We start from the raw sequence: 25,876 nt of genomic DNA on the forward strand, positions 1-25,876 counted from the left end.
CAGGTCCCCAAAACGGGGCCAAGAGGGGCAGGTAAATACATGCTTTGGTGAACTTTACTTACGAGAACAGAAAACTGAAACCTGAGGATCAGAGCAAACATAGTAAAAAAGCAGCTCTGTGTTTTAGAAGTTCTTTGAAGACCTTTACTCCATTTCTCTTCAGGTATTCTGCTTTTCCCTTTTGGTCTTCCCCTCTGGATTTGGGCATTATAAAGTGTCAAGAATCTACAAACTAGTTTGTATTGTAGATCAGGGTTCTGAGTGTCAAATTAGGCTTAACCATAATTGGTTAGTTCCTTATGGGGCAGAAAAGCATGCTACAAGCCAAATAAGTTTCTACTTAATCTTAGAAATTAGGATGATAACGATATATGGCAAGTGAGTATCTCATTCCAGGGTATAGTTCATTGTGTTAATTTGAGCTTTATTCACAAGATGGCAAACAGTTTGTAATCACAAGTTATTGATATAATAAATTACTACCTTAAACTGTCATCTCCCCAAAAGATAGCCTTAACAAATGACATTTAAAATCACAGGGGCACTTGGGTGGCTCTGTCGGTTAAACATCTCCTGATGTCAGTTCAGGTCATGATCTCACGGTTCATGAGATCAAGCCCCATGTGGGACCTGTACTGATACTGCAGAGCCTGCTTGGGATTCCCCCTCTTCCTTTCTCGGCCCCTTCTCCCACTCGTGCTCTCTTTCTAACTAAACTAAAAATCAAACAAACAAACAAAAATAACAAAGAAGAAAATAGAATACTTCTATCAGACAAACTAGACTTTAAATTAAAGGCTGTAACAAGAGATGAAGAAGGGCATTATATAATAATTACAGGGTCTCTCCATCAGGAAGAACTAACAATTATGAATGTGTATGCACTGAATTCGGAAGCACCCAAATATATAAAACAATTAATCACAAGCATAAGCAATCTTATTGATAAGAATGTGGTAATTGCAGAGGATTTTAATACTCCACTTACAGCAATGGACAGATGCTCTAGACACAGAATCAATAAAGAAACAATGGCTCTGAACGATACATTGGACCAGATGGACTTGACAGATATATTTAGAACTCTACATCCCAAAGCAGCAGAATATACTTTCTTCTTGAGTGCACATGGGACATTCTCCAAGATAGATCACATACTGCATCACAAAATAGCCCTCAATAAATATAAAAGAACTGAGATCATACCATGCACACTTTCAGATCACAATGCTATGAAACTTGAAATCAACCATAGGAAAAGTCTGGAAAACCTCCAAAAATATGGAGGTTAAGGAACATCCCACTAAAGAATTAATGGGTCAACCAGGCAATTAGAGAAGAAATTAAAAAATATATGGAAACAAATGAAAATGAAATTACAACAATCCAAACCCTTTGGGATGCATGCAGCAAAGGCAGTTCTAAGAGGAAAATACATTGTAATCCAGGCCTATCTCAAGAAACAAGAAAAATCCCAAATATAAAATCTAACAGCATACCTAAAGGAACTAGAAGCAGAACAGCAAAGACACCCCAAACCCAGCAGAAGATGAGAAATAATAAAGATCAGAGCAGAAATAATATAGAATCCAAAAAAACAGATCAATGCAACCAAGAGTTGGTTTTTTGAAAAAATAAACAAAATTGACAAACCTCTAGCCATGCTTCTCAAAAAGAAAAGAGAGAGGACCCAAATAGATAAAATCACAAATGAAAATGGATTTATTACAACCAATCCCTCAGAAATACAAGCAATCATCAGGGAATACTATGAAAAATTGTATGCCAACAAACTGGACAACCTGGAAGAAATGGACAAATTCCTAAACACCCACACACTACCAAAACTCAAACGGGGAAATGGAAAATTTCAGCAGACCCATAACTAGTGAAGAAATTGAATCAGTTATCAAAAATCTCCCAACAAATAAGAGTCCTGGACCAGATGGCTTCCCTGGGGAGTTCTACCAGACATTTAAAGTGGTTAATACCTATCCTTCTCAAGCTGTTCCAAAAAACAGAAATAGAAGGAAAACTTCCAGACTCATTCCATGAAGCCAGCATTAGTTTGATTCCCAAACCAGACAGAGACCCAGCAAAAAAAAGAGAACTATAGGCCAATATCCCTGATGAATATGGATGCAAAAATTCTCAACAAGAATTCAACAGCATATAAAAAGAATTCTTCACGATGATCAAGTGGGATTCATCCCTGGGATGCAGGGCTGGTTCACTATTCGCAAATCAATCAACGTGATACATCACATTAATAAAAGAACCATAGGATCCTGTCAATAGATGCAGAAAAAGCATCTGACAAAATACAGCATCCTTTCTTAATAAAAACCCTCAAGAAAGTTGGGATAGAAGGAACATACTTAAACGTCACAAAAGCTATTTATGAAAAGCCCACAGCTAATATCATCCTCCATGGGGAAAAACTGAGAGCTTTCCCCCTGAGATCAGGAACACGACAGGGATGTCCACTCTCACCACTGTTGCTTAACATGGTGTTGGAAGTCCTACCATCAGCAATCAGACAACAAAATGAAATTAAAAGCATCAAAATTGGCAAAGAAGTCAAACTTTCATTTTTCGCAGATTACATGATACTTTACATGGAAAACCTGACAGACTCCACCAGAAGTCTGCTAGAACTGATACATGAATTCAGCAAAGTCAGAGTACAAAATCAATGTATAGAAATTGGCTGCATTTTTATACACCAATAATGAAGCAACATAAAGACAAATAAAGAAACTGATCCCATTCACAACTGCACCAAGAAGTATAAGATACCTAGGAATAAAGCTAACCAAAGATGTAAAAGATCTATATGCTGAAAACTATAGAAAGCTTATGAAGAAAACTAAAGGAGATACAAAGAAATGGAAAAACGTTCCATACTCATGGATTGGAAGAATAAATATTGTTAAAATGTCAATAGTACCCAAAGCAATCTACACATTCAATGGAATCCTAATTAAAATTGCACCAGCATTCTTCTCAAAGCTAGAATGAACAATTCTAAAATTTGTATGGTATCACAAAAGACCCCAAATAGCTAAAGTAATACTGAAGAAGAAAACCATAGTGGGAGGCATCCCAATCCCAGACCTTAGCCTCTACTACAAAGCTGTAATCATCAAGACAGTATGGTACTGGCACTAAAACAGACACATAGACCAGTGGAATAGAATAGAGAACCCAGAATTGGATCCACAGATGTATGGCCAACTAATCTTTGACAAAGCAGGGAAGAGTATCCAATGGAAAAAAGACAGTCTCTTTAACAAATGGTGCTGGGAAAACTGGACAGAAGAATGAAACTAGACCATTTTCTTACAGCATACACAAAAATAAACTCAAAATGGATAAAGGACCTGAATATGAGACAGAAAACTATCAAAACCCTAGAAGAGAAAGCAGGAAAAAAACCTCTTTGACCTCAGCTGCAGCAGTTTCTTACTCGACACATCTCCAAAGGCAAGGGAATTAAAAGGAGAAATGAACTACTGGGACCTCATCAAGATAAAAAGCTTCTGTACTGCAAAGGAAACAATCAACAAAACTAAAAGGCAACCGACAGAATGGGAAAAGATATTTGCAAATGACACATTGGATAAAGGGCTAGTATCCAAAACCTATGAAGAACTCACCAAACTCCACACCTGAAAAACAAATAAGCCAGTGAAGACATGGGCAGAAGACATGAATAGACACTTTTTCAAAGAAGACATCCAGATAGCCAACAGACACATGAAAAGATGCTCAACATCACTACTCATCAGGGAAATACAAATCAAAACCACACTGAGATACCACCTCATGCCGGTCAAGGTGGCTAAAATGAACAAACCAGGAAACTACAGATGCTGGAGGATGTGGAGAAACAGGAATCCTCTTGCACGGTTGGTGGGAATGCAAGCTGGTGCAGCTGCTCTGGAAAACTGTGGAGGTTTCTCAAAAAATTAAAAATAGATCTACCCTATGTCTCAGCAATAGCACTGCTAGGAATTTACCCAAGGGATACAGTAGTGCTAATGCATAGGGGCACATGTACCCCAATGTTTATAGCAGCACTTTCAACAATAGTCAAATTATGGAAAGAGCCTAACTGTCCATCCACTGACAAATAGATAAAGAAGATGTGGTTTATACACACAATGGAATACTATTTGGCAATGAGAAAGAATGAAATCTGGTTATTTGCAGCAATGTGGATGGAACTGGAAGGTATTATGCTAAAGTGAAATAAGTCAGTCAGAGAAAGATAGCATATGCTTTCACTCATTTATGTGGATCTTGAGAAACTTAACAGAAGACCATGGGGGGAGGGAAGAGGGGAAAAAAGTTAGAGAGAGGGAGGGAGGCAAACCATAAGAGACTCTTGGATACTGAGAACAAAATGAGGGTTGATGGGGGGTGGGGGAGAGGGGGAGAGGTGATGGGCATTAAGGAGGGCACCTGTTGGGATGAGCACTGGGTGTTGTATGGAAACCAATTTGACAATAGTATTATATAAAAAAAGAAAATAATAGTGGAATCATATGAATAGTTCTAGTAATTTCTCATCAAAACAATCATCAACAGAAAGAAAAAAAAAGCAAGGGCAGCATCACGAGGCCAACAATGTTAGTTCTATGGGCTGGAAAAATGGAACTTCTTCAGATCTCAAATTTTCAATATAAACTGGGGACTGTACAAGATTTTCATTACATCCCTGTCAGTTTTGACATTTCATGAAATGATGGGTTAATTTTCTTGTTTTGAGTATCAATTTCACTGACATAGATTTGGTGTTAAATCTTTTTTTTTTTTTCTGTTCAGACACTGTCCAAACTGTACCGTTAATTGACATATAAGGTGACAGGACCTGGTGTCAAGCAAAAATCTGTTTCTAATAAGTCATTTGGAAAAGTGTATCTGGGTAAGAATAATAGGATTTTGCCAGATAAACTTACTGTCATTTCCTCTCACGCTTGCTGAGTATAAGACATGAGTCCTGGATTACAAGGAGTAAAGAGCATTACTTTTATAGTTTTATGTATGTATGTATGCATGCATGCATGCATGCATGCATGCACGTTTGTTTGTTTTTGAGAGAGACAGAGTGCGAGGGGCAGAGAGAGAGAGAGAGGGAGACACAGAATCCAAAGCAGGTTCCAGGCTCTGAGCTGTCAGCACAGAGCCTGACGTGGGGCTCGATCTCACGAACTGCAAGATCATGACCTGAGCCAAAGTCAGGCACTTAACCGATTAAGCCACTCAGGCGCCCCAAAGAGAATTAGTTTTAAGAAGCAATTATCAAAATACTGGAGAGAGTAAAATTTAAACACCAGTGGACATCGTGGCTCAAAGCAATAGAAGTTAAATGAAAGATCATCTATATAAAATGTAGTCAATTCTGTGCAATTGACACCATGGCATTCTAGTTTATAGAACCATATTCTATGGTTTATAAGAGATCTAGAAACGCAGTATGACAACCCGATTAAAGACTTAACAACTCTCCTCATATGTCACGGTCCCAAAAGAATGTAAGCAACTTAGCATATGCAGTGTACTGGTATATTTGGGTTAACTCTGGAGTTTGAATAGATCCATATTCCAATTTTGAATCCAAACAACTAATAAAAGAATGATTATGCTTATCTTCCCTATTACACCTGGTTCCAGCTGAAATCAACATCTTATGTCAACCAAGAACCGCACTTTAGATAACTTGGAGATAAACCCTGGAGGAAAAAATTTAATTTCATTGTTCTAGTACCTTGGGTCCTTTTCTGTGTAAAAACGTTCATTACGTTTGTTATCACCAAAAGTTGCTCGATACACATCATGACAGCGAAGGTTCCTCTGGAAGGTGTAGAATAAAACATCTTCCTCTTCTTCATCCTTTACCCATTCTGAAAGAAAATAATTAAAGATTTATAGACATTACATACTACTCGAAGTTGAAAAAAGGGCACAGTGCATTCAAATTTTGAGTTTCCTCAAAAAAGAGATGCACAAGTTCATCCCTGGAAATGTAAATTGAACACAGGTTTGATCGTGGTCACCAAAATAAGTCAGAGAGCTTTCCAGAAAATAAAATACTGCCACATCAATTCCAAGGTTTCAAGCAGTTCTCAGTCCCAGGTTTCTGAATAAGAGTCGAATGTTTAGTATTTTCAGAGTCACAGCTTACATGGGATGAATTGTTTCCATCTACAACCCCTAACTTTAAGTCTGAAGAAATACCAGATCACTTTCTCTCATGCCTCTTTTCTGTCTGCTTTCAAGCCATAGGATATCTCATTTAATACATTTAATGCTGGAGTTTTCTTGCTCTTACCAGAAGCTGTCAATGGAAGTTTTCACACGATTACATCGTGACTGCCACCTGGCTGACAGTAACTGTAAGATATCATTGTATAATATGGATCTTGATTTTTAAAGAGGTTAAAATGTGCAAAATTGTAAATCTAAGAATCAATTAGACTAAAATTTCAATTTGCCGCAAAAGCACTTAGTTATTAAACAATGGGGAAAATTAAAGTAGAAAATGAAAAAGGAAGATAAACTATGAACATATGTATCACTCAATGATAAAAGGTAAAATTAAAAAATTAAAAAAAAATTTTTCATGTTTACTTATTTTTGAGAGAGAGAGAGAGAGAGAGAGAGAGAGAGGGTGAGCGAGTGAGCATGAGGGGAGGAGGGGCAGAGAGAAGACACAGAATCTGAAACAGGCTCTAGGCTCTCAGCAGAGAGCCTGACATGGGGCTCAAACTCAGAATGGTGAGATCATGACCGGAGCTGAAGCTGTACGCTTAACCAACTGAGCCATCCAGGTGCCCCAATAAAAGAGAAAATTTAAAGTTGGTTCTACTAGTAAAAATATGACAAATTCTATTAGTGAGTTAGTTAGCTCAACATCTTCCAAAGTTTCTCGGTAGTGACCTTGGGCAATTTGCTCTAATAGTTGACAAGATAATGTGAAATTAAAAAAATAGATACCTAAAATTAAAGTTCAGTAACATATTAAGATACAACTTATGTGCAAAAATGTATCTGAGTTAATAAATTTGCAAAGAATTATTGATATATCAAAATAAACCGTACAGCCTGGATTCTGGTTGTAGTACTTTAAAACACATGAACATGAATTTGGATATATAGTTAGGAAGGCAAGGTCTCTTGAATGAGAGACACACAGGAAGCTTTGGGTCCATAGGGATAAAAGGATTAGGCATTCACTTTCTTATTCACTCACACGGACAAGTAAAAACGTTTCAAAAGTGCTGACAATTCTCTTACAGTTGTCATAACACAGAAGACTGTTTTGTTTGGTGGCTTACCAAAACTGGACACATTTGGGAAAGAGGCTTCCATTACAGGCTGATCACTTAGCTTCACAACTATACAGGTAGATGCTTCAGAATCTTCAGTTCTTATCTTAGCAGCTACATATTTTTCATCAGGAGCAACTCTGATACAATCAATGAAGGGCTGGTCTAATTTAAGTTCCTCCAAATTGAATAAAACTTCGTAATTATCATTATCTGCTGCATAAAGACAAGTATGAAAGTGATAACTCCACAAGATGTAGTTAAAAAAATCTTTAGTATTTCAATGTTTTAAATTAGCATTCCCCTTCTAGAAGAGGATACAATCCAGCCTCCTTCTGCCTTGATAACAGCTTTATTTGCATAGAAACTGGCATTTTGTTATTTATTATTGTCCTATGCTATTCAGTGTTATTCCACACATCAGCCTATGTGATATTATTTGATATAGTCTAGTATTTATAGATCATATAGAACCTAAAGTGTTATTATTTCAACAGAATTAATATAGGAGATATTAAAAAAAATGCTGGTTCTCACCTCCATTCTCCCCACCAAAGCTTTTGGATGTACCTCTTAATTATATCTTAAGTAAACCCAGATACTAACTAGTTATTTTTTTTAAATGCAGAAATCTAAAAAAATTTTTTTCTATACCTTTAAGAAATTAATACCAAGTTTCCTATGAAATACGTGAAATATAAAAAATCAAAGTATGTTAAAAAATAAAAATGGGAAAACTGTGGTGTACCTTCTTCATCTTTGGAACGAACCAAGCAGCAACCTTCTTGATAATAAACAAAACCACCATGCTTCACCTGACAAAAAAGAAACAAACGATTTATTTAATAATTATTTAAACACAATTTAATTGTTTAATGATCTGACCATTTAAAATGAAGAAATGAAATCTTCAGTAGACCTACTGAAGTCTATGGATGAACACATGACAAACACAAAACGGATCACTTTTAACAACACAGTGGTTAAGATATGGTTTTCATACATCCATAATCACTGAAGTTTCTAACATATAAATGTAGGAGGCAACAAAGAGAAGGTGTAACAAAATCTATGTCGGTTCTTATGACTGTATAAATCACTTTAGGTATATTTGGGAGTATCTGACATCCCTATGGTGGGATTCCATTAATAGAGATTGAATGCAGCTTTAAGGTAATCCAAAATGAGGCAGATGAAGAAATTATGGCTCAGACTACTCTGAAAATCCGGTCAAAAACTTGCTGAGATTCTTTTCCTCTAAGTATGCAGTCACTACCAACTGTCCATGGTTTCGATTTGATTTCACACAAAGCATCTTCCAGGTTGACAGATATACACAATTTGAGATCGAGAGAATATTACTCAATATATAAATAGTGCTCTTGTCTAATACCTACATATTAAATGCAACTGACTGATCGACAGGATTTCAGGTAGCCTAAGATGCATTTATCACCTGCTAGTAAATGGCATATTCTGAATCTGGATTCCTGATTTTTAACCTACTGCTATTTCCATTCTCCTATGAATATGATTTTCATTTATAAGTTGTGGTTCTATTTTCCAGTCTTATTGGGCAATTTGCAACATGCATGTTCAATCTGCTTCAACTGAATATTTATGACTGTGGTAACCATAAAAGATCAAATACTTGGCTTTTGTGGTATTATACTACTTCAAGTGAATTCCTTTTATTAAAAAAAGTGTAGACAGGCAGTCAGATACTTTTCAAATAATAAAAACATGATGGTTTCATATGAACTTTTCCTTGAAATTATTATTATTTTTTAATTTAAAGTTTATTTTGAGATGGATAGAGAGAGAGTGCACGCATATGCACAGGGGGGCAGAGAGAAGGAGAGAGAGAATCCCAAGTGGGTTCTGTGCTGATGCAGAGCTTAAACTCAAGAATTGTGAGGTCATGACCTGAGCCAAAATCAAGAGTCAACTGTCAGATGCTTAGCTCAATTGAGCCACCGAGGTGCCCCTCTCCTTGGAATTGTTAACAACATTTTAAAAAAGAACTGGTTGTTTCCAAAAAATAGAATTAACACAATAGCTTGGAAATTCACTTTGACCTTTGTTTATTTAAAAAATCACACTGATTATTCTCTGTTTAAGTTTTTCAGCATATTTTAAAGGTCTAATTTTGATGTGGGTTTATGTCTAAATTCACAAAGCACTTGATTTGCGGGGTGTCTCGGTGGCTCAGTCGGTTAAGCATCTGACTTCAGCTCAGGTCATGATCTCACAGGTCGTGAGTTGAGCCCCATGTCAGGCTCTGCGCTGACAGCTCAGACCCCGGAGCCTGCTTTGGATTCTGTGTCTCCCTTTCTTTCTGTTCCTCCCCCACTTATACCCTGTCTCGCTCTCAAAAAATAAAATAAACATTAAAAAAAGTTTAAAAAAACCCCCAAAAAACAAAGTACTTCATTTGCATCTTGACTGGTAATATGAGATGTAGGAAAAAAAAAAGTAAGATATCCTACCTCTGCATTGATGATTTCATATTCTTCTTGTGGCTGTGTTTCTAATTTTGTTCTCACTTTTTCGAATGCATCCATGTTTTCTGAAAGTGAGTCTTTGTTTTCTTGTTTAATAGGCAGAAAATCCTGGAAAAAGTTTACTGGTATGATCATAATATTTCAAACTAGAGAAAAAGACCTTTGCTTTTTAGAGCTCGTCCTTACTTACTTTTCTTGCAAGTACTACAATGTTAGGTTTAAACCTATGAAATATGTATTTCATCATAAATGATGTTTCTTAACCTCAATAAACGATCCCCTCTTTTTCATTTAAAGATGTAAACAAATAAAATAAGGTGAACACCTGATGGCTATACTATTAATTTACACGTTATTTAGTCCTTAAGATGCAGAAGCATTAAGAAGCACTGGAGAATGTTCAGAAATACTGTAAGATTTATACAAAATTAAGCAGGAAAGGACATTTACACATTTAGTAGTCAGGTGTAAGAGATAGAAAAATCTGTTTACTGAGTTTTATAAAGTACTATAATACTTCCTAAAAGGAAGGACAGTTCAAAGGGAGAGGAAGGCATTATCTTTATTAGTAAATGTTCACTATTACTCTATTCACAGCAAGTATTACAGGAAATGTGTCTTACTTTATATCTTTATTAGCTGCAATTTTCTTCTCTTGTGGGGATAAGGAATCTCCTAATGTTTATCAGATCAAAAGGTTAATTAATACTTTAAAAAAGAGCTTCTCTTTAAGTTTAAGGAAAAAAATAGTATGTTCACTGTATACAAGAAAAAATAATGGAAAATTAATAAACACGAGCAGAGATACAGATTATAGCTAAAGAAGCATTTAGTGTCTTATTGGAAGTATATATGAAAAGCTAATGGCTTTAGGTGACCTCTGGTGAGTATGTAAATGCCGTATGCATTATTAAAATTTGGATAAGGCAGAAACCTCAGTTATCACACAAAAAAGGTTCACTAATTCAAAACTCCACAGGTTTGCTTTGGTTAAGCAAAAAGAATTCTAGCCAAGATTTTCAACGTCAGCTTTCTGCCCAAGACGACAACTGTACAGTGATTTGTGCCAGAGGGGCACTAAGCCTTTGGGAAGGACCTCTAACAGCTGGTAAATATTTATTGCACAAGTGTGTCCATGATACTTTACCAACACTGTAGAGAATGTAAGCTATAAATACAATTTATGTCACAGTTTAAAATCTAAAATTAAACACACGAATAAAACAGAAATATCACCAAAACAAATTACTGGAAAAATGATCATTTTCTACGTTTTTCTTTTGGACTTTTTGAGATGCTTTATGATTTGGATGAGATTCCCATTAGGAACAATTGTTGTTATGGTAGTCTAAGTCATTCAGTCTCTACTTCAATCATACACTTAATATGCTTGAATAATTATTTGAAATCAAATACTGGAGGCTCATGTTTATTTTTCATTTATTTTTTAGCATTTACACAAAATCTAGAGCTGATCTTTAGAGTAGTGAGGTGAAATATCTGTATTAGTAATTTCCTATTATCTAAAACACAAATCAGGAGATCATTAGAAATCTATCTTCAAACTGTAACTTAGCGATAGGAGCTGTTTTTTTGTCTCCAGATATATTGCTTATTTATTCTGTAATTTCATCAGACCTTCTCAAGTAGAGTAGCTATGAAGTAGAGTTAGGATAGCTATGAGGAGTACCTCTTTCTATCTTGCAGTTTCTAGCACATTCTGCATCTCCTTTTAAATAACCATTCTTCTTTTTCTTAATACCCATTCTTATAGAGCCATGGCCAACACAGGGGTAAAGGCACAGAACTGGGTATACTACCTGTTCTCTTAGTCAATTTTATTCTTGATTAACCTTTTTCTGTGTCAAAAATCCAAATATACCAAGCTTATCTGAACCAAAATAACCCTGAAAGCAGTATGATTTTTAAAAGCCTTAATTTGGAAGAATTCAGAGCTTTGTAAATAATTCCTTAAGAAGAATTACTCCCAGAAAAAATTGAGGTTTTCTACAATATTCATAAAGTATTCCAAGTTGTTCTTGGTTTTAGTTCTGTCCCAACAATACCCATTGGGTGTTTTAAGCTTTCATTTCAATGCCACTTAGCATTATCATTAGGTTACACAGCTAAACCTACCCATTACAGCCAAGTGTCTTAATATGTTAATAGTCTACTGGTCTGAAGGGCATATATACTACCTAATGGAGCTGAGGTGAGGATAGCTTTAACTTAAAATTTTAAGGTTACATATACAGTATCAAGAGATATCAAGAGAGACTCCATTAGTGGAAAAAAGCACTCTTTACCTTCCAGGTAGCCTAGTATAAAACCATTTTAACAATGAAACTTATGAAACAGGAGGATGGAATATATGAACTTCATTATGGCAAAAAATGCGTAATTCTAAAGACCAAAAAATCACACAGTAGAAAAATACTGGACAGCTTTTAGTCAAGATGGTACCATTAATAAATGGTTAATTCCGAGTCCAGGGCAAGAGAGTAAGTCAGAAAGGCTTAGTCAGAAAGCAAGGAAATGCCCAAAGATTAATGGAGCTGCATTAAAAGGGCCCGTCTGTAGAGGTTCCTACATCTGGGACAATTTGAGCATCAAAAAAATAATGATTAAAACTGATATTACCCTGAAAAATATAAAAATTCAAAGTAAGTTGAAAAACCAAACCAAACCAAAACAAAACTCCCCAAACACACTAAAGTGAAAAAAGAGTTCAACAAAAAAGAAAACTCTTCTTTACAAAATAGTATCAGCTAATAAATGTAGAAATAATAGAATTAGGAAAATCATTAGCAACCCCAGTGAAACAACTGATCAGGGTAAAGATCATCAACGGTTGTTAAATGTATTAGGTGAAACGATGTTGGGTAACACAGTACTGAAGTACTACCCTACTGATTACTTAGTAACTGCAAAGGGAATAAGGTCCCTTTATGTATGGAGAACTAGCAATTATTACTGTAACCAAAATTATCAAACTTAACATCATTAATAGTAGGAAAGACTGACATTATAGGTCCTGTGAAATGCAGTATGAAGCATTTCAACTTGAGTAGAGAGTAAACCTAAAGGAAGTAGAAGAAACAAAATAAAGTGGTTTCAGTGAAATTGGTAAAGAAACTAGAGAAGATCAACAAAATAAAAAGTGGGTTCTTTTCGGGGCACCTGGGTGGCTCAGTCGGTTGAGTGCCTGACTTTGGCTCAGGTCATGATCTCACACTTTGTGAGTTGGAGCCCAGCATCAGGCTCTGTGCTGACAGCTCAGAGCCTGGAGCCTGCTTCGGATTCTGTGTCTCCTTCTCTCTCTGCCCCTCCCCCATTTGTGCTTTGTCTCTCTCTCTCTCTTTCTTAAAAATAAAATTTTCAAAAAAAAAAAAGTTGGTTCTTTTCAAAAGAATATTAGAAATGAAAAAGGTGGTATAACTACAGATATAATACAGATTTAAAAAAATCACAATAAAGTTCTTTGTGTGTATACATTTGAAAACAGATAAATGAATAATTTCCCAGAAAATAAATGAATTCTAAAAATGGATAAAAAAGGAAGAGCTGTATAAGCCAATAACTATCAAAGAAATTAAGTGGTAATTAAGTATCCTCTTAAAAGAGATACCAAACCCAGTTGCTTTCAAAAGTTGTTTTCTTGGGGCGCCTGGGTGGCGCAGTCGGTTGAGCGTCCGACTTCAGCCAGGTCACGATCTCGCGGTCCGTGAGTTCGAGCCCCGCGTCGGGCTCTGGGCTGATGGCTCAGAGCCTGGAGCCTGTTTCCGATTCTGTGTCTCCCTCTCTCTCTGCCCCTCCCCCGTTCATGCTCTGTCTCTCTCTGTCCCAAAAATAAATAAATGTTGAAAAAAAAAAAAAAAAAAGTTGTTTTCTTAAATCTTCAAGGATCTTTTCAAATGCTAAGAAAACAATGTCAACTATTTAAAACTATTCATATTATCAGGCAAATAAAACCTTGACACCAAAACTGGACAATGACGATAAAAGACAATTAAAAATCAATCTTATCATAAAATGTAGACTAAAAAACCCAAAAGTATAATGAATTAATGTATTTTTAAAAAGCACAAAACGAAAAATAGTAACATAATAATAAAATCCTACGTGACCAAGTAGGATATATCTTAAGAATGAAAAGATGGTTCAATATTACAAAATCTATTATTGTAATCTAACACAAATAAAAGAGACAAATCTTAGGGCCATTTCAATTAATGCAGAAAAAAAAAGAAAATAATCAAGGCACTTTAAAAAAACGAAACGTTAATTAAGAATGGAGAATTTAGAAAAACTAGGAACTTCTTTGACTTGATAAACAGTCTCTGTTGTTTTACACTGGACCATATGTAATCTGTAATTAACATACCTGAAGTGTATTCATATTAGTACACACCTTATTTAGCATCTGTGAAACACGTCTTAATAATCTTAATTATATTTACTTAAAATATCTAGCTATATTCGCTATTTTGTTATTCAAAAGTGATTGTTAAACGAAGGGAAGTAATCGTTTCCTATGCTCTCTGCCTCCAATTCCTTTCTTCCTTTTCCTTGCCCTTCTCATTCCACTGACTCTCTTGTTAAGGTCACTGATGGCCACAGCACTGCAAAATACAAAGGTTATTCTAGGTATTCATATTACTTAACCTATAAGCATCATGCCACAGTTGATCACTTCCTCCTCCTGAAAACACTTTTCTTCACCTGACTTCCAGAACACCTCATTTTCACTGTTTTCCTATTTCACTGGCCCTTCTCAGTCTCTTTAATGGGTTCCTACTTCCTGGCTTCTTAACATCAGCATGCCCTGGACCATTTCTTCATCTACAGTCTGCACCAATTCCCTTGATGATCTCATCCAGCCTCGTGACCTTAAATGCTATTTTTATATGCTGAGGACTCCCAAATTTGTATCTCTAGCCTGAACTTTCCCCTGCATAAGCTGAACTTCTATATCCAACAGACTTGTTCAACATTTGCACTTTGGATGACTAATAGGTATGTCAAAAAATGTCCAAAACCGAACTTCCAGTCTCCCCATGTATCCTCTCTCCCAAAAAAGTCTTGTTCTTCAATCACTCCCATCCTGATAAATGACAATTCTGTCCTTCCAGTTGCTCAAGCTTCAAACCAGTCTTTTCTCTCTTGATACAACCAAGTGATCTGCAAATCCTTTCAACTTTTAAGATACATCTAGAATCTGACCACTTCTTACTCTTGTACTGGAACTACTCTGGTGGTACTGTTATCCTCTCTCCTTTGGATTACTGCAAAAGCCTAAATGCTCTCTGCTGCTGCTCCTGTCTTCCATAAGCTATTTTCAACAAAAGAGCTAGCATGAGCCTAAAGTCAGATATCATTTCTTGACTCAAAGCCCTCCAATGGTTTCCCATTTTGCTCAAGAAGAAAAGGGAAAATGCTTGCAATGGTCTACAAGGTCCAAAAGGATCTTGTTTCACTACCTTGCTGACTCCATCTACTACTATATTCCTCCCACACCCACTTACTCTGAGTCACACTGGCCTCTTTGATACTGCTTGAACATGACTGGCTTGCTCCCAACTCTGTTTCTTAGAACCTGCTATGCCCTATGCCCAAACATCTCCTTCAAGCTATTTCTCAAATGTCACCTTCTCAGTTGGGCCTTCCCTGACCATCCTATTAAATAACAACTCTCCCTATCTCAGTATGGCCTATTCATTCTTTCCCTGTCTTATTTTATGTTTCACAGTACCTATTGCCTCTGACATACTTTATATTTTATTCATATACTTTTTCGCTCTTCTCTCTTCTCTCAACTAGAATGGTAAGCTTCATGACGGCAGGGATTTTTGCTTCCTCTGCTCACCGCTATACACCCAATTGCTAGAATGGTGCAGAGTAGGGGTGCAACAAATAATTGCTGAGTAAAATGAAACAAAGCATAAAACATAAAAATTAAAAAAACCCATTTAAATAAGACATCATAAGCAAAGTGAAAACACATAGCACAGAAAAGATACAGAAAAGATACCTACAGCACACAAAAGACAAAGGACATGTAAATACCTCTTATGAACCAGTAAGAAAATGAAAACTCATTGGAAAAGTGGTTAAGGGATGTGAACATGCAATTCAAGAAGACAAAAGGGGTTAATGAGCACAGAAAAAATCCTCAACTTTATCACTAATCAGGACACTGAATATTAATGACACACTTGACATACTGATATATTTACCTGTTGGAAGGGGAAAAAAGAAAAGGTCTGATAATATCAAGTGTTACTTGAGATACAGACAGAACTCTCATATTCCTGGTTTGTAAGCTGGTTTTATCAATTCAGAAATTAATTTGATAAACATTAGCATGTGAATGTAATCAGGAATTCTTTTATTTATTTATTTTTAAAAGTTTACTTATTTTGAGAGAGACAGAGCATGAGTAGGGAAGAGGCAGAGAGGGAGAGAGCGAGAATCCAAGCAGGCTCAGCACTGGCAGCGCAGAGCCCAACATGGGGTTTGAACTCACAAAACGGTAAGATCATGACCTAAGCAGAAACCAAGAGTCAGATGCTTAACTGACTGAGCCACTCAGGTGCCCTCCCTACATTCAGGAATTATATAATAGTTAATAGCACAATTAAATGAAGTATGGTTTTTATGGCCTAAACTCAGTACCTATTTATGGATAACTCTTCTCAAATTCCAGACTCAGATATCCAACTGTCTATAGAAATCTCTACTTTAGGGGCGCCTGGGTGGTGCAGTCAGTTAAGCGTCCGACTTCAGCCAGGTCACGATCTCGTGGTCCGTGAGTTCGAGCCCCGCGTCAGGCCCTGGGCTGATGGCTCAGAGCCTGGAGCTTGTTTCCGATTCTGTGTCTCCCTCTCTCTCTGCCCCTCCCCCGTTCATGCTCTGTCTCTCTCTGTCCTAAAAATAAATAAATGTTGAAAAAAAAAAAAAAAAAGAAATCTCCACTTTAGTAGTGAATTATATCTATTTCTTCTCTGTCCTCACCCTTAAGATCTAAGTAACAGAGTATATACTTGTGACTATGACATAAGTCCATCTGAAACGTAATGATGCCTAGATGTGCTTTGGAATGTAATGATTTTGCAAAGTTAACATGGCGCCTATCCCAGTAAGTGTGTGTGTGGGGGTGGGGGTGGGGGTGGGGGACACTATCTTGTAATGAAACACAAAAGATTTTGGAGCAAAACATCTATTAAGTGGGATAAAAACTATAATAGCTTTGTGTCAGTTTGTGGGGGATGGGGGTAGAGTTAAAACAACTTCTGTAAGAGGCTTCTGAATTTTAAAATGCAAACAGAAGAGGGATTATCAACCTATATTCTCTATTCCTCTACTAAGATGTCCACAATAAAATGTAATCATCCTATAATGAAGAAGTTTGAGTGATTCTAGCTCTTTAATCTTTCCTCAAATCTACTTCTCTCCATTCTCATGGCTATGGCCTTAGGTTAGACTCTCATCTTCATGCATCTGAGTTCCTGGCAAGGCCTCCTACTTCCAATCAATTTTCTGCAGTTCTGTCAGAATGATTCTTCTAAAATGCAAATCTGACTGCACCTGATTTTCAATGGCTTTCTGTTACTTTTAGGATGTAGTTTAAACTTCTCACAAGATTTACAAAATTGTCTATACATGTTCTGGCCCCTGTTTACTTCTATTGGTTCATTTTTGACCACTTTGGCTACACTACTTGTACAGATGCCCTCTCTAGATTTGAAGCTTTACACATGCTGCTCCCGCTGCGTGGCAGGACCTTAACTACATCTGAGTCATTTCTTTTTTTGTCTAGCTCAATCCTTTATTTCGGGAGGTAGGTTCAATAATTATATTGCAATCCACAGAATGGCATTCTTAAAACTGACGTAGGCCCATATTTATGGGGACAGGCATTCATTTAATACTACTGTCATGCAATGTTTCAGAAACAGGGAAACAATGTTGAACAAGATAGGAATGGACCAAACCCTTCTGAATGTTACATTTTATTTTTTAAGGTTTATTTTGAGAGTGAGCAAGCATGCATGTGCAAGCTGGGGAGCGGCGGAGAGAGAATCCCAAGCAGGCTCCATGCTGGGTGCGGATGCGGGGCTCGATCTCATGACCATGAGATCATGACCTGAGCTAGAACTGAGTCTGATGCTTAACTGACTGAGCTACCCAGGTGCCCTATGAATTTTACATTTCAGTTAGGAAGACAAAATAAAAAGGGAAAATGACCGATGAAATAATAATTAGAGTGACAGGAAGAAAACAAAGCTAAAGTAGAAAATAACAAAGCAAAGAAGTTACTTTGATCACCATAATTGGAAATGTACTTTCTTAGGAAGTACCATTTATCAAGACCTAAAATAGGACAAGAAACTAGACATGTAGAAGTAAGTGACCTAAAGGGAATGCCACGTACAGGCCCTAAGATGGATGGGAAAGAGCTGTATTCTTTGATCTGGGATATAATCACCGCAGCTTTACCAAGGTGGACGGGGAGCCAAGTGACATGAAATAAGACAGTGTAAAATGCTACGGGCCCTTGGGGGACATGAATAGAAAACTGGATTTTATCTTTATGTAGTAAGAAATTCTGGAAGGATTTTAAGTTGGGTACGGACATCATTTAATTCATATTTTAAGATCATTTTTCCAGTTGTACGGAAAATGGGTTGGAAGGGAAGAAGAGGGCAAACAAGGAGCCTGTTTAGGTGGCTTTACTAGCAGTCCAGGTGAAAGATGACTATAAAGGTGATGGTATGGACAGAGAAAAATAGATGCAATATATATATTGGAGGTCGGTGCAGTGTTTCTGAAAGCATGTCAACATGATGGCATATAGGATTTGGGATATGTGGACATTTTATTAGAAAGAATATAACTAGCACATCAATTTGCACATCATTTACTAAATTTATTCCTTGGAATAAGAGAAGTTGATGAAGCTAAAATAATTAAGTAAACAATAGCCTTGGTGCTATTGAGATATGGCAAAAATCATGAAGCCTGTTTGGGATACAGTATTAAGTGAAGTGATGGCAGGTAAAGGAACAGGAAGAATAAAAACTTCTGTGTTTCCAGTTGTGAACAACTGAGTATACAGCAATGAAAAGTAGAACTGGGTTGGGGAAGTTCAACTGTGGAAAGTTTGTTGCAAGATGTTCAACTGGCAAGTGTTAATTAAGTAGGCTGCAAAATACCGTGTAGCAGAGGGGAGTCTGGGATGTATAACTGCTACGATACTTAAATCCATACGAATGGATAAGATTGCTTGAGAAGAAATTAAAGAGAGAAAAAAGGGGCAGGAGGACTAAGCCCTGGGAAACTCCAAAACGTAGACGTCCTATGAAAGAAAAGTTAGAAAAGAAGACTGAAGACAGGTTTGTAAGGGGGGTTAGAAAACCAGGAAAACATGGAGTCAAGAAGCAAACACAAAAGAGTCTTTCAAGAAGAGATGGTCAAGTGTATCAAATTTACTGAGAAAGCCTGTAAGAGGAGGAAAGAGAAAGGTCTACTGGGTTGAAATACGCTCCATCATTGGTGACACTGACTTGAGATTTTAAAGGAGGAATAGGAGCCATACTCCAGCAGGTTAAAGAACAAATGGACTGTGGAGAAAATATGAAGCTGTACCTACAAGGCAACCTCACTCTGAATTACTACAAAAAATTATGAGACTACAATGTTCACTTTCTTTTCTTGCTTTCCGGAGTTTTATTTTTAAATTAAAAAAAAAATGTTTATTTATTTTTGAGACAGAGAGAGACAGAGCACGAGTGGGGGCAGGGGCAGAGAGAGGGAGGGAGACACAGAATCTGAAGCAGGCTCCAGGCTCTGAGCTGTCAGCACAGAGCCCGATGCACGGCTTGAGCTCAGGGACTGTGAGATCATGACGTGAGCTAAAGTTACGCTTAACTGACTGAGCCACCCAGGTGCCCCTCCTGAGTTTAACTTTAAAATACCCCCTTTCTTCTTCTTTCTGATGATGTTTCCAACCCTTTGGTAATTCCTACAAATCACAGGTCAGAAGTGCTAGTGAGGATATCCACTACCAAATTATCTATCCTAGAACTACTGCAGGATTTGCTATAATCTGTACTGTAGAAACAGCCAACATGTTTAGTCAAAGGATTTAGCATGTTCTCTTTTCTTATTTGGTTTTCTTTTTGTATCTTGTTCAGCTCTGCATGACCAAAGATCTTAGGAATTATTCTTGAAGGCAGAGCAGAATGCTGTAGAAGATAAATGTGGTATTTGGTTTGATGTTGGTCTTTGACTATTACTAGCTGCTGTAGGAGTATAATGGACTAAATTCAACTTGCCTTCTGGTACTGTTGAATGGAAAGCTAAGGGGCACCTGGGTGCTTCAGTCAGTTCAGTTAGTTGAGCATCTAACTTTGGCTCAGGTCATGATTTCATGGTTTGTGAGTTCAAGCCCCACATCAGGCTCTCTGCTGTCAGCACAGAGTCTGCTTCAGATCCTCTGTCCCTCTCTCTCTGCTCCTCCTCCGCTTGCGCTCTCTCAAAAATTAACGGGGTGGAAAAAAAAAAAAAAAAAAAAAAAAAAGGAAAGCTCAGGTACCTGCCAGTAAGAACTTCAGAACTGAATGAATTCAATTAGGTTTAGATCAGTAACAGTTGGTAACCAAGTGTCTCTAGATCCTAAATGCAAGTCTGCTGTCAGTGTCAGGCTGGGAATTTCAGAATTATCTGAGAAACTTAAAGAAAAAAAAAAAAAAAGGAGGAAGAGGAGGAGAGAAAGACCCCAGCCATAGAGATTCTGATCCAGCAGATGTGGGATGAGATCCAGAAGTCTGTATTTTTAAAAAGCTCCCAGGGACTTCTGATACACAGCTATACTGTAGAACACGGTTGGTACTAAAGAATCCCAAATGTATAGGGGATAATCTGTTGTTAAGGTTAATAAGGAAGAGCTACAGGATCATGAGACTATAGCACCTGGAGGACTTTTAGACTACTACGTTGAAACTCCCTTTCTTTTTCCATTCAGGAAGATTAGAATCCTGGCTAGTTCACAGACACACCTGTCATAGACAGACCCCTTGACTTCTGGCATTTCTATTACATATGCTGCCCCTCTTATTCTTTAGTTAACTTAAACAGGTCTTTGCCTTAAGGTAAATATACATATTTATTTGTAATTTGCCTACAGACACCAACAACTCTTTTTTACTTTATTGTACCTGTAGGAGTGAACAAAGTTGGAACTAAGTAGAAGCTTGCTGAAAGAAGAAAATGTGCATTCTTGTTTACAGGTCTCCTCACAGCCTCCCCAGGTCCCCGGGATCACACAAGACAGGGAGCACAGCTTTCAGATCTTATCACTTCTCAGAGAAGAAAACGGTTGATATAGGACACATGAAAGCAGGACCAGTTTTTCAGGTTGAAGAGTTACTAAAAGAGCTACTTTTCTTGCAGTCATTGAGTCAGGTTAAAGTTTCTAGGTGACAGGAATCTAGGAAAGAGAACTGAAAAGTTGCCTCAGGGACAAACGGAGGGAAAAAATAGTCAACCTCCTGTTCAGGGTGTGAGCTCATCTCAGCTGTCACTTCACTGGTAATTCCTGCCTGCTATTTATAAACTAAGACTCAAGAGTACTAGATGACAAAATGTTCTAAGCAAAATGTAAACTAAGATGTTCTATAGGTCCAACATTTTTCCAACAGGTAAAATTTAAAAGTTTATCTTTCTTAAGTAGACTAAAGCTGCACACACAGGCACAAAATAATGAAATGAAAGGCATAAAGAATTTCTGAGTAAAGGAAGATGCAAAATGCTAAACTAAGCCATGATACTATAAAAAATAATTTGAAAGATTAAGACATAAAGAGTAAAAAAGTCTAGGAACTACAGATAAAAAATCAAAAGCAAAACCAAACAAAAAACAGACAAAAAACCAAAACCCACACAAGAACCCACAAGTATGAACTAAGAGCAAATGTTAAATAAAATAAAGGAATTGAGCAAAAGAAGATGAAAAAAAATCATTTCTAAAACGAGAAGCCGTTCAAGTGTCCACCGACAGACGAATGGATAATATGGTATATAAATATACAATGGAACATTATTCAGCCATAAAGAGGACAAAATTCTGATATATTCTACAACAGTTACATGAATTATCTAAAACAGGCAAATTCATAGAGACAAAGTAGATTCAAGGTGACCAGGGACTTGGAAAATGAGGCAGTGGGGAGTTATGGTTTCATGGGTACATTTCTTTTGGGAGATGACAGGGATTTGGAAAAAGTGGTAATGGTTATACAACATTGTGATTGTAATTAATGCCACTGAATTATACACTTAAAAGTGGTTAAAATGGCAAATTTTATGTCATATACATTTTACCACAATAAAAAATGAAGTAGCCAAAACAGACTAAAAAGAAAAAAATCAGTATGCAACAAAACAATTTAAACCGGAAATTAAAATATTAAAATAATATGCTGAGTTACTGCAAGAGTATCACCCCCAAATATAATTTAAGGAACCTATATATATAACATATAACAAGTATATGGTGGGGGAGGTATGTCAAAGTGGCAGCAGCATAAATAGTTTCATCCCAAATGAGTAGGATGTCCACATAACTTACCATCATAACCAGGACATTTTTGAGAGAACACTATTAATAATTACACAGGGACAAGAGGTGTAGATGGGGCCTGTCCCAGGCAAATTGGAATGTGTGGGAACGCTCCCTACAAGGGCTATCAGATCCTCAAGGTTGTGGTCAGGCCCATAGCTTGGGGTCTGGTGAAAGTACAATAGTCTGAGAACATCTTCCTGAAGGACCCAAGTGGTCAAAAGTCCAAGTCTTTTTTTTTTTTTTTCTTTCTTTCTTTTTGTTTACAAAGAACACACAATTACATAGAGTTATGGAAGCTTACAAATTTGGGATTCATAAAGCAATTAGTATATTATTGGATTTTTTTTAAAAGCTATTATGGTATTCCAGGCATTTCGGGAAGGTGAATTATACTTTGAAATGCACGCATAGGCATAAGATTTCCTAAGCTGAACCATTTTTCATTAATATACATCTTTATATATTACATTACAGCTCTATAAATGCATGTTTTCACACTTATATTGAACTATACACAACTGAGTTTTAACATTATAAAAATCACACTAGAATTACTGAGAAAATTAGTAACTGATGGCCTATCCATTCTTTATTATTAAACTAAAATTTATCTTAATGACCTATAAATAGGTTAACTTAAAAAGTCCATACCTTACATGAGAAGCTCCGACTCGGGATGTTCCTTGCTAACTCTGATATCGTGGGTTTATCCTGCAGACACTTGATTAGGTGACATTTTTTCAATTTTATTCTATTGTAATAATGATCAGCGAAGTTATAGTGATTCAAGTGCTGTTTCTGCATGCATTTCCCAAGGCGAGGAATACTATACTTCAAAGCCTGGAGAAATAATTTGCTCTTCTGCTGCATGATATCAGAGCCCCTGGTTTATGCTCCCTTTGGGGCTGTCAGCACATGATTTCACAGTAGTGGGTTCTCAGAATATCTAAGATCCGCAGTTCTTATCCCTCCCCTTCAGGGCCATCCACCCCTCAGGTTATGAATAACTGCAGACAGCTGATAACTCAGGTTAAAAATACCTGAAAACTTGTATAAGTTACAGTTTCATTCAAATGACACCTCTTGGCAGACGTGACTTAAAATGTCTCATTTGTAAAGTCAATCCTATCAGGGTCAAACTACGCAGCACTGATTCTGGTACACATGAGGCAAACTAAAAAACAATAACAAAACAAAACAAAACACAAAAAAATAAAATAAAAATTTGCAAACAAACACATAGACTTAATGGCGTCTCCGGAACTCTTGAGGGCTTTTTACAAGGCAAAATGGCTTTGTCTTACATAATTCAGAACATGTCTCCGGTGTGTATATTAGGAAAAAGCCTAATTACTTAATAAAGGTAGGGGAGTGTTGAGTGTTTGCTACATGCCAGACACTTTTATACACTTTGTCTAATTTAAACTTCATAAGGACCTACCCGATAGAGTAGCTATTGTAATGTTCATTTCACAGGTGAGCCAACTGTGGCTCTGGGCGGTTTTAGCAAAGTGCCTTAGGTCATTTGGACAGTAAGTAGCAGAGCAAAAAGTCCAATCTGGCTGGCTCCAAATGTTAGGTGTAACAATGGACTTAACGTTAAAAAGGTGTTGAGCTCTTTAGTTAAAACAGAACAAAGCACATCACTTTAGGATGAACAAATATAATGTGAGGCCGCCTCTGGTTTCTGTTGAAAAGATGGTTCTTATTAAACCATCAAAGGCTCGTATTTAAGAGAGACACCTGGGTTCAGATCCTCACTCGGGCACTCACCACTTGTGCCTCAGTTTCTTCATCTGCAAAACTGAGATGATGACATCATTTACCTTATGGAGTTGTTGTAAGAATAAAATTACAGAATTTATGTTAAGATCTCAATACAGTGCCTGGCATGTAGCGTGCACTCAATAAATGCTTGTTACTATTATTACATAAAAAAATCTAAGTTTCTTGCACACTGTTGAATATCATCATGGGAGTCTTCCACAAAATGCCCCTCGGTATCAAAGATACACTATTGCGTCAGATTTACTACAGATTTGATCCGCTCCGACGATTCCGTCCCCCCCCCCCCCCCCACCGCCCGTAATCTCTGTGTCGCAGCAAAATAACGGGCGAGTGGGGATAAGAGAGCAGCAGCCAACACTAACCACCTCCACCTCCCCGCCCACCAAGGTCCCGTAACAGGGGCCTGTAAGGCCCTAAGTCATTATATCCATGCCAGAAGCCTCAATCCATCCATCTTTCATCCGCAGGGAGAAGACAGTATGCAAAGATAAGGATGGGGGGGGGGGGACGAAGGGGTGTTCCGGGAGGACCTACTCGTTTTCCCTGTGCAACTCTCCACCCCAGGGATAAGACGGCGTGAATGAGAGAAGGTCAGGGGAGGTGGCAGTATGTGCCACGCAAAGAAGGGACGCCAAGCAAAAAGCGACCAGGGGGGCTGACGGGTGTCTGGGTGAAAGGAAGGAGAGGACCCCGCCCCCGCCACGGTATGCCTTCCGTACGTACGCAAGTTGAAGGACAGTTGGCCGGGCTCTAGACACCGAGACGAAGGAGGGCAAGTCTGAGAACCAGAACCTTTCAGGAAGGAGCACAGGTGTCACCTCAGTCGCGTCCAGCCGAAGTCTGCGTTCCGCAGCCCGCAGAACGACAGCCAATCCAGAGCCGCCCAGAGCTGGTTTGCAGCACGCTGATCTACGTAACCCCAGTCAAACACCAGCGCTAAGCGGATTTCGCCATTTTTATTGTGGTCATGCGTAGGTTTTTTTTTTTTTTTTTTTTTTTTTTTTTTCCTCCTGTGTTTTTTTTTTTTTTTTTTTTTAACTCTCAAAGTTCTAAGACTTTTGGTTCTTTGCTAGTCTTCTGTGATCTAGATGAGGCAGGGGACAGTGGGAAAAGAGGAGCCGGCGTCCCATTAGTTCTGCCACAGATCCTTACCTTTTGGTCTGCCCTCACAAAAGATGGCCACCAGCAAAATGGTGCAATGACGCGCTGCCCCGGTTGCCAAGGAGACACGAATACCGGAAATGCGGAATTCGGGGAGGGCGCGCGCGCTGGGGCGGTCGGAGCTCACAGGTCCTGACTGGGAACAAGTACACAGGTCCTGGCAGGGGAGAGTTGTGGTCGCGACGGCGCGTGGTATAGGCGGGTTTAATGGGATGGAGTCGCGAGTCGCGGATGCCGAGGCCCGCGAGGCTCAGAGTGCTGCGGCCGAAGGCCCAGCAAGCGGCGACGCCTCTCAGAGGCTTCCAGTCTCGGAGCCCTTGGGAGCTGCCCGGTGGAAGCTTCTGCGGCAGGTAAGAGAAAGCCCACTCACCTCACCTTTGCCTCTGGCCACTTCCCTCCCGGGTACGTAGCGAGCGACCGGTAGAGTGTCTCTCCTTTTTGCAACTCTGGGAGTTCGCTCGTAG

General features: G+C 37.9%; 2 protein-coding genes across 7 annotated transcripts in view; one reads left to right on the forward strand and one right to left on the reverse strand.

The window, feature by feature from the left end:
• Window positions 1-25,210, reverse strand: part of PREPL (prolyl endopeptidase like) — a 58,134-nt gene extending 32,924 nt beyond the window's left edge. The window contains exons 1-6 of one of the 4 annotated variants that reach the window (XM_047851296.1): window positions 24,975-25,210; window positions 23,115-23,637; window positions 9,824-9,946; window positions 8,083-8,149; window positions 7,344-7,547; window positions 5,774-5,909 (exon numbers count right to left, since the gene is read on the reverse strand). In XM_047851296.1, coding sequence (XP_047707252.1) covers window positions 5,774-5,909; window positions 7,344-7,547; window positions 8,083-8,149; window positions 9,824-9,946; window positions 23,115-23,333 — 749 coding nt within the window. In that variant the 5' untranslated portion in view covers window positions 23,334-23,637; window positions 24,975-25,210. Of the gene's footprint in view, window positions 1-5,773; window positions 5,910-7,343; window positions 7,551-8,082; window positions 8,150-9,823; window positions 9,947-10,461; window positions 12,492-23,114; window positions 23,638-24,974 lie in introns of those variants that run through there. The other 3 variants (XM_047851295.1, XM_047851297.1, XM_047851298.1) reach the window with 3 other exon arrangements.
• A 342-nt stretch (window positions 25,211-25,552) lies between these two features.
• Window positions 25,553-25,876, forward strand: part of CAMKMT (calmodulin-lysine N-methyltransferase) — a 415,835-nt gene continuing 415,511 nt past the window's right edge. For 2 of the 3 annotated variants that reach the window (XM_047851302.1, XM_047851303.1), the window contains exon 1: window positions 25,556-25,762. In XM_047851302.1, coding sequence (XP_047707258.1) covers window positions 25,625-25,762 — 138 coding nt within the window. In that variant the 5' untranslated portion in view covers window positions 25,556-25,624. Of the gene's footprint in view, window positions 25,763-25,876 lie in introns of all 3 variants that reach the window. The other variant, XM_047851301.1, reaches the window with a different exon arrangement.

Source organism: Prionailurus viverrinus, chromosome A3 (genome assembly GCF_022837055.1).
Source record: "Prionailurus viverrinus isolate Anna chromosome A3, UM_Priviv_1.0, whole genome shotgun sequence".
Lineage (NCBI taxonomy): Eukaryota > Metazoa > Chordata > Mammalia > Carnivora > Felidae > Prionailurus > Prionailurus viverrinus.